We start from the raw sequence: 15,003 nt of genomic DNA, 5'->3' as shown, positions 1-15,003 counted from the left end.
TGCAAAACATGTTTCACAAATATCATTACTTCAACAAAATCATGCAAATCTTATACGTTTACGAGTACAATATGTATGTTCAGCAACTAAACATGTATGTTGTGCAACATGAACATTAATGTTCTGCAAACTAAACATATTTTGTAGACTAATATATTTTACAATGTTCTACTTATAAAATTTATGCAATCTGCAAGATATTCAATAAAATATTGATGTTTGTTGAAACATCATTCGAAAAATAATATGTTTTGTAATATTTTAAGCTATATTTTACTTGCAGAACTTATATGGACTCCAAGGATTCCAATAAAATAGTAGACTCCATAAAACTTCACTATACACACACATACACACACACACACACACACATATATATATATATATATATATATATATATATTTAATGTTTGTCCTAGACACATTAGGCTACGAACTCTAAGAACTTATACATCTTAGGTAAGTTATCCAAGATTCTCTAGAACTCGCCTTATTTTGTAGTTTTGTATTCTTCGGCTGAACTTTGTATTTTATATTGAAATTATGAGATATTTTAACAATTGAATTTAGAAAGTCTATTAAAAAAATTAGAATTTGGTTTATTTGTAGTATTAATTAGGGTTCCACAACAGAACTGTACATGCAAAATATCATATTTATGTATTATATTTTGAAATATTTTTAAGCATACACAACGACGTATATAAATTTAGATCCCAAGAGTCTATTTAAAATTTAGAGTTCTAGTAGCAAAAATTCACCTTATATTGTAATGGTTTTAAGGTTCTATTTTAAGGATTGGTTCTAAGTTAAGTGCGGCCTATATACACACACACACACATCCACCAAGATACATCTGGCTAGGCAACAAAATAATCAAAATTATGCATTAATCTAGGTCCAATAAGATACTTCTTCACTCCTTCGTATGTGACTTACTCAAACTGGATGAATTTGTCTTTGAAAGATAACATCTTAGAATTTTCCAATTTGCTTGCATACAAAAGTATTGTTTCTTCTTCTTCGAGTTTCCCAAGAAAATAGATTTTTTGTCCTGGCTTCCATTTTTTCTGAGATTCCTTTTAATCCATATGAGTTGTCAGATTTGATCAATAAATATTGTCTAGTCACGATCAGTGGTTATTTGAAGCATCTAACAATTGACAGTGCCTTTGATTCTTAGCCATCAAGTTGTGTAATTTAGTCGTTGAACAGTTATAGCGGTTGATAGACTTCTTCATTAGCTGTTGAGACTCACTTTAATTAAGTAGAATTACATGACATCTTACATTTACAATTAACCATCATATTCTATATATCCATTTAGTCAACATGATTTCTAATGAAAAATACTATTAATAGCTAAAATAAAATTTCACAAAAATATGTTATTTTCCTACCTGTTGATAGGCTACCAAAACAACGCCTATTCTTTAGGATGACTAACTATTGATGCTGTAGAAATAACTTGTACAAATTATGCTATATGTTTTGTATATCATCAAAAATACCTTTTGATTCCTAACATGTAATAATATTTAATTTTTTAAGCTTGATAAGTTATTTTAATTAAAATATGTCGTGATAAATAAGATTCTCAAAATGAAGTCGATAAAGTACCTTATACCGATTAATCAAGTGATGTAGGTAAAATTGTTGATTTTTTAGAACAAAAATTTTTATTGGCCTGAAATCGTGAAAACTGATGTAAGCCTACATGTATATGAAACATGTAAAATATTATAGAAACTCGTATGCACACCTTTAAATGAAGAAAACTTATTACTATTTATATACTACTACCAGGCATGTTTATTGACCAGTATAGTGTGCAAACAAGTATAAAACTGAAGGGGTCAAAATATAAAAAAAATAACTTTTATGACGATTTCAATGGAATATTACAGTTTTTTTTGTAAAATTTCAACAATTATTATCAAACTATGTAGATGGTATATTGCCTCTTTAACGTCAACTGTTGATATATTTTCAAATATGGTTTTTTTAACTTACACCTACATTAATAATAAGTATAATGTATGCTTTTATGACCCGCTATTCATGAAAATAAAAAATATAAAAATTAACTATAATGATACTTATGTAAGAAAATAAGCACATCTCGTCCTAATAAGCATAATGCTTCAATGCATGCATGTATCACATGATCATTTAATTTTTGAAGTAAAAATTTGGTAGTACAACATATGCACACTTTAAAATAATGTAAACTAATAACATGTATTTTAAAATTGAGATAGTGTAATATCAGGTTTTAGTTTGATTAACAATAATTTGAAATTCTTGTTGTACCTAAATTTTTAATTATTATTGATGTTGTATCTGACAATTTTACTTGTTTCAGCTTTTTTCTCTTTCTATTATTAGGCAAGTATCCAATAAACAATTGGATAAACTTGATACTTGTTATTTTGTATTTTGTCATGATTTGGCAACACTTCTTAAAGATTGTTTAATATTCAGGTGACCCACTCAAGGCTGGAATGGTCAACATAAAAAGTGGTTGGCATATTCGAGATGTATTTGGAATTTTTTTTAAAAACATAACTGATGTGATGCCAAGTATTCAGGTATGCCAACTTGATTTTGTTTTTATATGTTAGAATCTCAATCTTACTTATGCACATCAAAACTAACATTTAAGAAATAACATATTAATATAATATAGTCTAGATATTATTTAATTGTATTATCAAAACAAATTCTTAACGTGATATTATTTAAAATATTAAATGTAATATGTCAATAAATATATATGACCGAGTTGACCGAGTTATGTGGAGGGTACAATTAAATTAGAAATTTTGAAGATCATACATTCTTTTCTTAAGAGAATATGTTTTGCGCTTGTTCAACTTGTAGTACATCAATGGTATTTAAGGACTACAATTAAATATGGATCTTCATAGAAGTTATATATATTTGTGTGTGTGTGTTATAATCAAAAAAATTCATAACATACTTTTATTTTGTGAATCTTATATTGACTATATAGGTCTTTTCATCATGAATTTACCTCAAGGTGTTTGAGTACATTAATGTTAGACATATACACACATATGTCATTAGGTTTAAGCAAATAATGAATAATATATTATGTCATCTAACTTTTTCTTGTTACATGGTATACACTTTAATGTTACTATCATAATTTTTATTTGTCATTATTTATCATGCTCAAATGAGTTTAAACTAATGTTAGTTTTGTACATATTCAATTTACAAACTTCTAATCTTATTATACTATGTTAGGTATTGGCTGATAATATACCTCGAGGTACTTTCCAGTGGAAGTTAAATCTGCAAAAAGCTAGTGATTTTTATTTAAAGTCTCGTCTGCATACTATAAAAGCTGAAGTACTTTTGCTAGCAAGGTTACTATTTCTCCCGTTTATTGTCAATATCATTATGCTGAAAAGTACGTATTTTAAATTATTTCTAAGGAAAAAATAGTTAGAAATTCACATGATAGTTTAATATAAAACTAGAAACTTAAAAAAGAATAATGTGGTATTACCATTATCATATTTGGAAATGAGTCCACTGATGAACAAAATCAGACCGGGATAAATTTACCCGACCTTTTAAAAAATTCAATTATTCCCAAAAGAAACATTTTCCAGAAGCCTATATCTACGATATTTGATCCAATATACTCCTTCACGACTTGACAAGAAAATATACAATAGATATAACTCCAATAGCAGAGTGGGATGTGGATGAAGAAGTTAAAGGGCTTGCTTAGAAAAAAGTAATAAGACATTAATACTCATATTGGTAGAATATCGAAACCTTTAATCAAATTATAAAACTTACATATTAATAACAGTAACCCCCATGGCCATCTCAACCAAGTCTGAGGTCCTAAGCGAATCTTAGAAATGAGGCCCTTATTTTTTAATATATATCAAATTAATTAATAAAAACATCCTTACATAATAAAGAAAACTTTTACAAAAATATAATGATAACATAATAACAATAATTTATATTTCATAAATCTTTCAATAAAATGATAAAGTACTTGGCTATTCTTATTATTTAAAAATAAAATGATAACTCAATTTTCTTTACTTTAATTAATTATTTTGAAAAAGTGAATACATTGCAAAAAGAATTAAAATTTATGTAGGTTTAAACTATTTATCCTTAGATTTCTTGAAAAACAACACGTTTGCTATTGGTATTAAAGAGCACATTTTTTGATAAATTGATAAGCCCCAGCAAATGTAACAACAGTTAAGTAATAGTTTTCAAAAACTAAATTGCACACGTATCACAAGAGTATTAATGTCATTTATTTTTTTAATTTGTTAAAAGTATATCTAGGTTATACTTTCTAATACCAATTTGATATTATTTTTTTCGGAGAATTTTTCTATTTTACATTTTTTAACTAAAATAATTTTCTTATAAAAATAATTAATATTTATGTATATATATATATATATAAAGGACAAAAAATATTGGGGGCCCTTGTATATGTGGGGCCCTAAGAGACCGCTTAGTTAGCTTTACTGTTAAACCAGCCCTGTAACCCCCAAGCTAACACACTCTTTAACTAACTATATTTAGGCATTCAAATCCCAAATATAATCTTCAAAAATCTTGTTATCAATATCAATTTTATGGACTTGCGTTAAAAATATTACACAAAAAGAGAAGATAAGCAAATTATCAACAAGCTTATTACTTCAACATAATCATGACTTGCCATTTCCCTAGGTCACCTCATGTTTGAAATAAAATATATGATAACCAACTAACACAAAGCACACACAAAAGTAATAAAATACGGAAAACCTCACATCTCAATGTATGCTATAAAAGAAACCTATTTTTAATGATATATCAATCATATCTCGTAAAGTTTCGAGACATGTATTGTTCATTAGACTAGTTATTAGCAACACAAATCTACTTGGGAGAACTACATTCCATACGAATTCTGAACATCTATACTTAAGCATACCCATCAAATTTATTATGGCTATGTGTATATAGCATCCGAACTTACCACAAAGACTTATAATACTTGCCATACAAGTTTTAACATGTTTGTTATATAACATTTTTGATGTTAAATAATCAAAACTTTGTGACTAAGACTTTCAATCGAATCAATAATATAGGCAAACAAAATAATTTGTAATCCATAATTTCACGGAGTCTACGAGGCCAGAATAATAATATTAAGTTGAACCCAACAATCCCCTGTTTCAACCCAATACGCTTTTACAATCGAATTTAATATCACAATTAAGATATTAACACACATCCCTTATTGCTTCCTTTGAACAAAAACCTTTAAATTGTTTACTTCTGACCTCTAAGTAATGTAAACTCTTATTTAATGACCTATTTACTAACACTATTCATCACATATATATATATATATATCAATTTGAATAATGTGCATTAACTAAGAATGCCCTTTAATCCTTGTTCTTTAATCTTTCGGCCACCAAAAAAATAATAATATGCTTATTAAAATTATTTTGTCAACTAAACAAGCCATTGTAACAATTCAAACAATCACTCCCATTTTTTCCATCTCGAGTTCGAAAAATTACTCTTGAGAAATAACTCCCCATGAGCATTATACTTGATTTTCAATGCAAGGGCTGACTAGGAATCCATGTGGCACGTAATTACATAACTTCCCATTTTTATAAGGTTCTTGTCAGTAAATCCTACATTATACTATCCCATTTGTTAGAATTGTTCCCCCCATTAAACAAGTATATCTTGAAATTATTCCAACCTTATCAATCATAAATCTTGGCTCTAATACCACTTGTTAGGAATCAAATATAAAATAACCAACTAACACAAAGTACACACACACATGTATATATAACGAAAAAAGTCATGCAATTCCTCCCAAAGATTTTTTCTTATATAAGAAAAACCGTAGAAAATAATTTTAAATATTTACTAGGATGATGTTTAAACCATGCAATTCCTCCCAAAAGTTTATGTGCGCTTAAATTTTCGTTTACTAGGATAATGCATAGTCTGTAGGCAATTCATATAATTATGAGGTTAGTGAGTATAACTTTACCTATTAGTTGTACCTTATAATGAACAATTATACTCAATTTTTTATCATTTTAAAATAGACACACACATAAATACATACACACACAATATAGTTTTGGTTTCAATATTGTAAGATCTGGAAACCTTGATTAAAATCAACATTTTGCGAGCGCTTTTCCTGTTTAATATTTAATTGGTGCGATTTTATTTTTGGTTCAGTTTCTTATGATGTTCAGTTTAATTTTTGCTTATCTTTAATCATCTTACATCATTTGCTTATTGTTATTAGTTTATTTTTATTGATATTCTGATGGTCTAATTGCGGTTCACCCTTTCAATACTTGTCTAAATCTAATAATTAACCATCAGTATACTGAAAATACTAACTAAATATAATATCGTTTATAAGGAATAATATAATTCAACATCTCTAACAAATATCTTAAGTTCCATATGATAATGTTAACTTTTTATGTTATTTATATATATATCAGTGGTCAAGATAGCCTATTTTCAAGTAAATCTGATGCCGAACGACTTTCAAGTATTGTACCTGATTGCATAATTCGGTACTTTCAAGACAGCAGACACAACCTTCTCATGGTATATAGTTGTTCTCATTATCTTATTTTTCTTAGTTTTTATGTCATTTTTGTTCTTTTGTGATGCTTTGGAACATTTTATCATGTTTAAATAGACTTTGGTGATTAATTGGACATTATCCCCTATAAATATCAAATTACAATATAACTTACTAGGACACTATTTAACGCAATGAGGGTATACATTGTTTTTGTAAATATTTAATGGTTATATCTACAAAAAATGAAGAATATATTAAGTGAGAGTGTAAGAGCTTTAAATATGAGATGAACAAACTAAAGAAACTTGAAGTCACTTATATTAATCATTCAGATTACAAGACTTATATAGAGCACATGAGAGTTTTAGGATAAGTAATACATAATTAGATAAGGCTTAGATGCAACTAAAGAGGATCAGGTTGATCGGGTTATTGTAGATTATCAAGAGGTTCATTTTCCAAACCATATCTGCATTAACCGAGGTTGTTAAACCTTATCATGTTTATTTCCCTCTTTTCAAACTAGACGCGGGGGTAATCCGAGAGTCCAAGTTTGCACTTCAGACCATTGAAATGAGAGTGTGCAAGCGGTTTGGTAAAATAGCAGTAACTTGCTAAGAGGATGAAAAAAACTTTGTTATAAGCGTGTGAAGTGCAACCTTCTCTCGAACGAAGTGATAATTAATTGTAATGTGTTAAGTTTGAGAGTGAAAGATAGGATTGACAGTCATTTGAAGAGTAGATTATAATAATATATCACTTTATGAAGAGCACCCAAGTCAATTCAGCGGTTGTAGAAGCAAGCGCACTATATTCGGCTTTATCACTCGACCGAAAAATAGTTGGCTACTTCTTAGCACTCCGGGAAATACAATTTGAACCTAAGAAGGTGCAATGTCCCGTCGTCGATCATCTTGTAATTGGGCAACTAGCCCAATCAGCATCCGAAAATGCATAGAGTTCTAAAGAACTATCTTTCAGAATATGCAACCCCATGAATATTGTCCCTTTTAGATATTGAAGGATGCGCTTAACCATCATAAAATGGGAATGTGTCACAGTATGCATATATTGACACACAACATTCACTACAAAAGCTAAGTCGGGTCGAGTAAGAGTAAGATATTGCAGCATGTCAACAATCTTTCTATAATTCATAACATCAGGATGCAAAGCATCTCCCTAAGCAGAAGTGGTTGGTTTTATTGACATAGGAGTTGAAACAGGTTTACAATCAGGCATGTCAGTGGTATGAAGCAAATTATCCACATATTTGGATTGTGAGAGAAATATTCCATCAGTAAATTTTTGAACCTGTATGCCCAAGAAATAATTTAAATTACCAAGGACTTTGATTTCAAACTGATTGCTCAGTTAAGTGACAAATTCATCAAGCATTTTTGTATTGTATCCCATTAAAATCGTCAATGTACACCAACAAGATCATTATAGAGTCATCATTTTTGTATACGAACATGGATGGATCTACTACACTGCGTTGAAAATCATAATCAAGAATGAACAAACTAAACCAATCGAACCAAGTGTGTGGACCTTGTCTCAGTCCATACAAAGAACGCTTTAAGAGAAAAACATGATCAAGAAATTTATCATCCGCAAAGCCTGGAGGTTGTTCCATGAACACTATTTCGGTAAGAAATCCGTGAAAAAAGTATTTTTCACGTCAACTTGTCGAAGACTCCATCCTTTGACAGTAGCAATTGTTAATACAGTTCAAATTAAGTTTGGCTGAATGACTAGACTAAATGTCTCTAGAAAATCTACACATTCCCTTTGATTATACCATTGACAACTAGTCGGGCTTTTAATCGATCCAGTGACCCATCTGCATTAAGTTTTGTTTTATAAACCCATTTTCATCCAATAACATTCATATGGGGATTTCGTGGTACAAGAACCTAAGTTTGATTATCATGAAGTGCTTTCATTTCTTCAAGCATGCTGCATACCAGCCTGTATGTTTGAGAGCACTTTTGATTATTTTAGGTTTGCAAGGAATTGATGATTATAAGTCTGCAAGTCCATATTTTGGATTGGGTTTAATGACACTAGCACGACTTTGAGTAGTCATCTGATGAGTACGTGTGATGGGTGGTGGACAGTTAGCATTAATAGTTTGTGTCATTGGCATGCACGTAGATGAGGGTACTAGCTCTTGATTAAAAAGTCATGCATGATTTTTATCAAGAGACAATATAATGGATGGATCTGTCGAAGTTGGCACACCATGCCGTGAGAGCCAATCTTGAAGTTCATCAGAAGCAAGTGTATCAATGCTCCAAGGAGAAGAGGCATTAAAGGAAAATTCACTTCATCAAAAACAACATACCGAGAGATATATACCCCACCAGTAGAAATATGAAGACAACTATATCCCTTGTGCTTATCACTGTAACCCATAAAGATACAAGGAAGCGAACGAGGTTCAAGCTTATCCTTCATATAAAATCAAAAATAAGGATAGCACTGGAAGCCAAAAGTGCGTAAAAATCATAAGTAGGTTGCTTCTTATGAAGCAGATAATATGGTGTTTAAATATTTAGAGAAGGAGAAGGAATCCGATTGATAAGATATATTGAAGTGAAGAAAGATTCAAACTATTATTTTTTTAGGCACTGAACCATGCAACATGATCGCAAGACCGAGTTCAACCACATGCCGATGTTTGCGTTTGGCTATACTATTCTGTTCAGATGTACCTAGATATGATAACTGATGAATAATGTCTTTTTACATAAGGTGATTGATGAATTCCTGCTTAAAAAAATTCGCCACCTTGATCTGAATGAAAATTTTGGATCTCTTTCTGAAATTATTTCTCAATCATAGCTTGAAAATTTAAAAATATCCGATAAAAATCTGATTTGTGCTTGAAAGGATAAATCCATGAAAAATGAGAAAAATCATCAACAAAAATTATATAATAACAAAAACCTTGATTAGATAAAATGGGAACTGGACACCAGAGATCACAGTGGATCTTTACAAGCGGCGCATTTTCCCGGTAACTAGAAGGAAAGAAAGGAAGCTTAGAGCTTTTACTTAAAACACAACTTTTACATAGACTATCGGTCTTTTTATTGACTAAAATAAATTTATTCTGCTGAAAATAATTTATAATTTTAGTTTGAGGATGTCCTAGTCGTCCATGCCAAGTATTCGCATCTACCACACGAAATTGGTTTATATAAAATGCTTTAACATGAACTTTGTCTAGGTAATACAGTCCATCCTTCTTACTCCCCGATACCAAAACTTGATTCGTCTTTAGGTCCTTAATAACAAAACCATGACCATCAAATATAACACAACAAGGATAATTTTTGGTGAGTTGAGGAATATATATCAAGTTTTTCTTTATATCAGGAATAACAAGCACATCATGCAGAGATAATTGTGAATGCTTAGACAAAATAATTTCCTGGCCTGTATATGTGATGTCTAATTTTTCACCATTACCAACCATAACAGAATCATAACCATTATAATTCCTTAGATTAGATAAAGTACCTGGATTGTCAGTAATATGCGTTGTTGCTGCAGAATTAGGATGCCAGATTCCATCATCAGGTGGAGTAATATAAAGTGCGGCTAATGCTTCAGGTATATAAGAATCCAGATAGCTATTTTCAAACCAATGCCAACATTTAAGAGCTACATGACCCCTCTTCTTGCAAATCTGACATTGGACAGTAGCCTGAGAGTTCAGAGGGGAGGTGCAAGCAATAGAATGATTCATACTATTAGGGGGTCGTGAACTAGCAGGAGTAAAACCTCGACCTCTTGAATTGAATGATGAACAAGAACCACGCTTGAAGTGATTGCGTGAAGTGGAACGTTCACCGATTAATGCTAAAATGAGATTTGGATGCTCAGACAAAGAAGATGCACATATCAGTTCATGACTATGCAATAGGGGAATTAAATCATTATATGTGGAAACAGAAAGCTTAAGCATAGCTATAGAAATAGATTCATATTTTGGGCCAAGACCGCTTAAAAGCCAAAATACATTTTTCGATCAAGCATGGGTTTTTCAATAGCATTAAGATGATCACAGGTGAATTTGAAATTTTGAACGTGCTCATCAAGTGAAGCAGACTCCTTTTTCTTTTATTGAAGTTTGAGAAGTAATTCAAAGTCGCGATCCTCATAATCCAATGAATAGGTATTAGATAAATCTTTCCAGATGTCGGCTGAAGTGGTAAGACCAACAACAGTTTCGAGAGCTTCCTCTGAAATGGTTGCTGTAATCCAAGCTTTTACCAATCTATCTGTGCATGTCCAGCCGCCAAATATTAATGTGGTACTGCGCCATTTTCACCACCAGCAATAGTCTTAGGTTATGGTGTGTTTCCAGTGATGAAACCAAGTAAATCTTGACTTTCAATCAATGATAGAACTTGTGTTTCCTATAAGAGATAGTTGGAAGTAGAGAGTTTCAAAGAAACAAAATTAGCAACATTAAGATTTGCAGGATATGTCCAGCCATTTGATAATAAAGTAAATAAAGTAAAGTTAAATAAATTTAAGAATAGTTGACACTCGTTATAGTTTAAGGCTCTGATACCATAAAGAAATTTGAAGTCACTTATATTAATCATTCAGATTACAAGACTTATATAGAGTACATGAGAGTTTTAAGATAAGTAATATATAATTAGATAAGGCTTACATGTGACTAAAGAGATCAGGTTGATCAGGTTGTTGTAGATTATCAGGAGGTTCATCTTCCAAATCATATCTGCATTAATTGGGGTTGTTAAACCTTATCATGTTTATTATAAACAATTTCTTTTGTGAATATTTTATATATAAAAAAATTTGTTATCTACTGTAAATTGTTACATCTCCTATGCTTCAAATTGTTAAACATATTTTCCATAAGTAATTATACATTTAAACACCATATTTTCCATATGTAATTACACATTTAAACTAATTAATGTCATAATTATATCAATATGACGTTCCATATTTTAATATTCATTCAATTTAAATTATCATTTTTTTGTAAAGATAGTCTTACTTGACATCTATACCAAAATATTTAATATGTCTCACACTTGTAATAGAATATATATGTTAGTCCCTTAACAATATAGCAAGAATTACATAAGTGGGGTTGAATGGAATTCTTGAACCTTTTTCTCGAAATAAAAATGTTCAACTCAAATATAGATATAATGTTTTGATTTGCACAATGCGGAATAGAAACTTAGTTGAATCAAAACATAAGTAATTAAAAACAAGAGTCTTTAAAAACTTTCTGGTGGATTTAAACAATTCCACCAAAGATATATATTATATATCGAGAGGACTCTGTATGCAGGAATGCTCACAGCTGCTTACAAATTCAATTGCTGAGAATACAAGGAAATGCTAATAATTCTGCTTATAAAGATTTCTCTGTTTTTGTGTGTCTCAGCTCTCTTGACATTCTATTTTCTACATTCTTGGTTTATATATTACCAAGATTACAAAGTCAAAAAGACTGAATAAATATAAAAACTATCAGTCTTAAGCTTTGCTGCTTTTCGTCCTCTATTACCCAGTTAATGGGCTTCCACAGTAGATTTGTATACATCTCGACGGCTGTGCTCAGCTTTCACTAGTTCAACTGCTGTTTGAATTCTTTACATGATCATCCGTTGGATTCTATGAACATCCGTTGGATATATGATCATCCGTCGACTTTCTGAGCATCCTGTTGATGGCTTCATTGATCATCTGTTGACCGCTATATTAAACATCCGTTGATAGTCATTTGATCATCCGTCGATGGTTTTGTTAATCATCCGTCGGTAGCTATTTTGGCACTTGACTTCATTTCACTTATGCAGAATTACAAAACATCATTTATATACAATTAATTAACCTATTCTGCATATCTAGTTAAAGTCAACATGACTTATAGGCTACTACAGAATTTATACAAAGATGTATACAGAACTGTGCTACAGACTTATTATTACATAAGCTACTCACTCGATGGATAATAAGTTAACATCCGTCGGGACTATAATGAGTTATCCGTCGGGACTATAATTCTTATCCGTCGAGTGCTACATTATTTCACTAAGTAAAATCCACTTAGATGTTTTGTTTATGAAATCATTAAGTACACAACATATGCACAACAATCTCCCCCAATTTATGTCTACTGGAATTGTAGCTATAAATTAAGAGGTACTTGATGATAACAAAACATCCTAAATACACAACTTTTAAAGATAAGTAGATAATACTGAAAGTGCTTCAAATAATCAAAGTGTACAAGGTTTGGCTCACAGTCATTTCAAGATGCTCCTCTAGCCTGAGCAGATTTTTCTAGTTTCTTGAAGGTCTGGATCTTCTTCCAAGCTTTCTGTTATTTTCCTCAATCTGATTTTGGAGCTGCCTGTGGAATTCCAGTTAATCAGATTCTGAGAGATCTAGCTTTTCTTGCATTTCCAAGAGAGTTTCATTGCTAGAGATACTCAATTGGTCTTCTAACCTGAAGAATCTTCTCACACCTTTGTCATCCATGAACTCCATCAGCCAGTAGGGCCTTAGATGCACTCTTCTCCATGTGTATGGGATGATTAGAGTCTTTGGGAGTGCATCTTTAGCTCTAATACTCCTTAGTTCTTCAATCTTCCTCAATACTAGTCTTCTTGCAGTTACATTGAACCCAAAGTTTTTCTTGAAGGATGAATAAACTTTAATCAGCACAACTTGGCTCTCTTGAAGAATCCTGTGAAGTGGCCACTGAATCTCCCTTCCTCCTTTGTACTTGAACACCAACCTTTCAGGTAGGTTTCTGTATGCATCAATTCCCCTTACTTCATCCAGTTCATCCAGATAAAGATTTAGATCTGAAAATTCTTTGATGTCACACAAGTACAAGTAGTCTCCCCTGTTGACTTTGGGTTGAGCTTTAACTACTGATTTGAATTTGAGAGGTGACAGCTTCACTTTCTTGACTGCCCTTGACTTTGTCCTTTTTGGCTTGCTAAGGATTGGTAAGCTGAAGTCAGGAATTGGTATATTATCCCACTCTATTGGCTCATCCTTTGGCACAATAGGTTCACCATGAATATTCCTGTAGGGATCCACCACCCTTATGTCTTCAGATACCACAGAGGGCTTTGATGCTTGAGTTGTAGCTGGTGTGGATTCCTTAGGAAATTGATCTTCCAATTCCTTGTCAGCAATATCCAGTTTCCTTTTTATTCTTCTAGCCAATTCTTTCTTCCTTGGGGATTTCTTCTGTTCTTCAATTTTCTTCTTTGATTCAGCAGCTTCAGATGGTTGAGAGGGAATTTGTTGAGATGAATTCACAGCCTGTAGCTTGGCCAAGATAACAATCTGCTCTTTCTTTAGTTTAGACTTCTTTGCACTAGAGCAGCTTGCTTCTTCACCTGCTTCAATCTGGCTTTTTTTTTCTCTCTTTGCTTGAGCAAATTGTGGATGTCCAGCTACCATACAAATTTCCTTTCTATTTCTGAATATCTTAGCAATTCTCCTTTTTGAAGCTGAATCAGCTGGATCTTTATAGAAGACAATAGATCTTGACAGAAGCTTCTTCTCATCAGGCTTGGGTGTCTCATACACAGTGTCCAAGGGGTTCTTCAAAGATGATTTTGGATAACTTGCCCTTGGTTTTAGAATTGTTTCAGCCTTTGGAGACTTGATGCAGGAAGATTGTCCTTTTTCCAGATAATTCATACTCATCTCATTCACACTGATTGGCTTGACTTGAGAGTGATGGATGGCTGACTTAACTGGCTCCTTGACAAGTTCAAACTTTTTCTATATCTCCTCATCAATCTTATTCCAGTTGATCAAACTCAACTTTCCTTTTTCAGCAACTTTCAATTTTGCTGCTGCAGCTTTAATCAGATCTATACTATCTGCAACTGTTGACTTGGAGACAGTAATTGAAGGTATAATTACTTTACTGATTTGAACTTGAAGTGTCTCCCCCTCACTTGGTTCTTTCTCCCCCTTACTTGATTCTCTCTCCCCCTTTTTGTTATCATCAAGTTGAGGAGTTAGGCCTTGTGCTTTAGCCAGTTGCATGAGAAGATTTGTCCGAGTCTGTTGATTTTGAAGAAGGATAGCCACTGAATTCTCAATAACCTGAACTCTGTCTTCCAGCTTGGCCAACTTCTTTTCAGAATCTGATTCTCTCCTCAATCTTTGTAATAGATCTTGCATGGTACCATATGGCATGACTGAATCCAGCTTCTCAGAATTGTAGGTCTTCAAGTCAGCTATATCCCTTTTTAGTTCATCCATACTCAGATTCTGTCTTAACTGCTGGATCTTCATGAGATGTAGAGAGTCTAGAT

The 15,003-nt window shown here is 31.8% G+C and overlaps 1 protein-coding gene across 2 annotated transcripts in view; it reads left to right on the top strand.

Annotated features, from left to right (window-relative positions):
* The window catches only part of LOC141712878 (phytyl ester synthase 1, chloroplastic-like), a 50,468-nt gene that overhangs the window by 20,027 nt on the left and 15,438 nt on the right, over nucleotides 1–15,003 (top strand). For both annotated transcript variants that reach the window (XR_012571714.1, XM_074515986.1), the window contains exons 6-8: nucleotides 2,485–2,591; nucleotides 3,274–3,395; nucleotides 6,558–6,666. Coding sequence is in view for 1 of the 2 variants with exons in the window: in XM_074515986.1 (XP_074372087.1) it covers nucleotides 2,485–2,591; nucleotides 3,274–3,395; nucleotides 6,558–6,666 (338 nt within the window). In the remaining variant the exon portion in view is untranslated. The remainder of the gene's footprint in view (nucleotides 1–2,484; nucleotides 2,592–3,273; nucleotides 3,396–6,557; nucleotides 6,667–15,003) is intronic.

The sequence above is a fragment of the Apium graveolens genome, chromosome 3, assembly GCF_009905375.1.
Source record: "Apium graveolens cultivar Ventura chromosome 3, ASM990537v1, whole genome shotgun sequence".
Lineage (NCBI taxonomy): Eukaryota > Viridiplantae > Streptophyta > Magnoliopsida > Apiales > Apiaceae > Apium > Apium graveolens.
The sequence above is the reverse complement of the archived record's forward strand: the minus strand, read 5'-3'. Positions and strand labels throughout refer to the sequence as shown.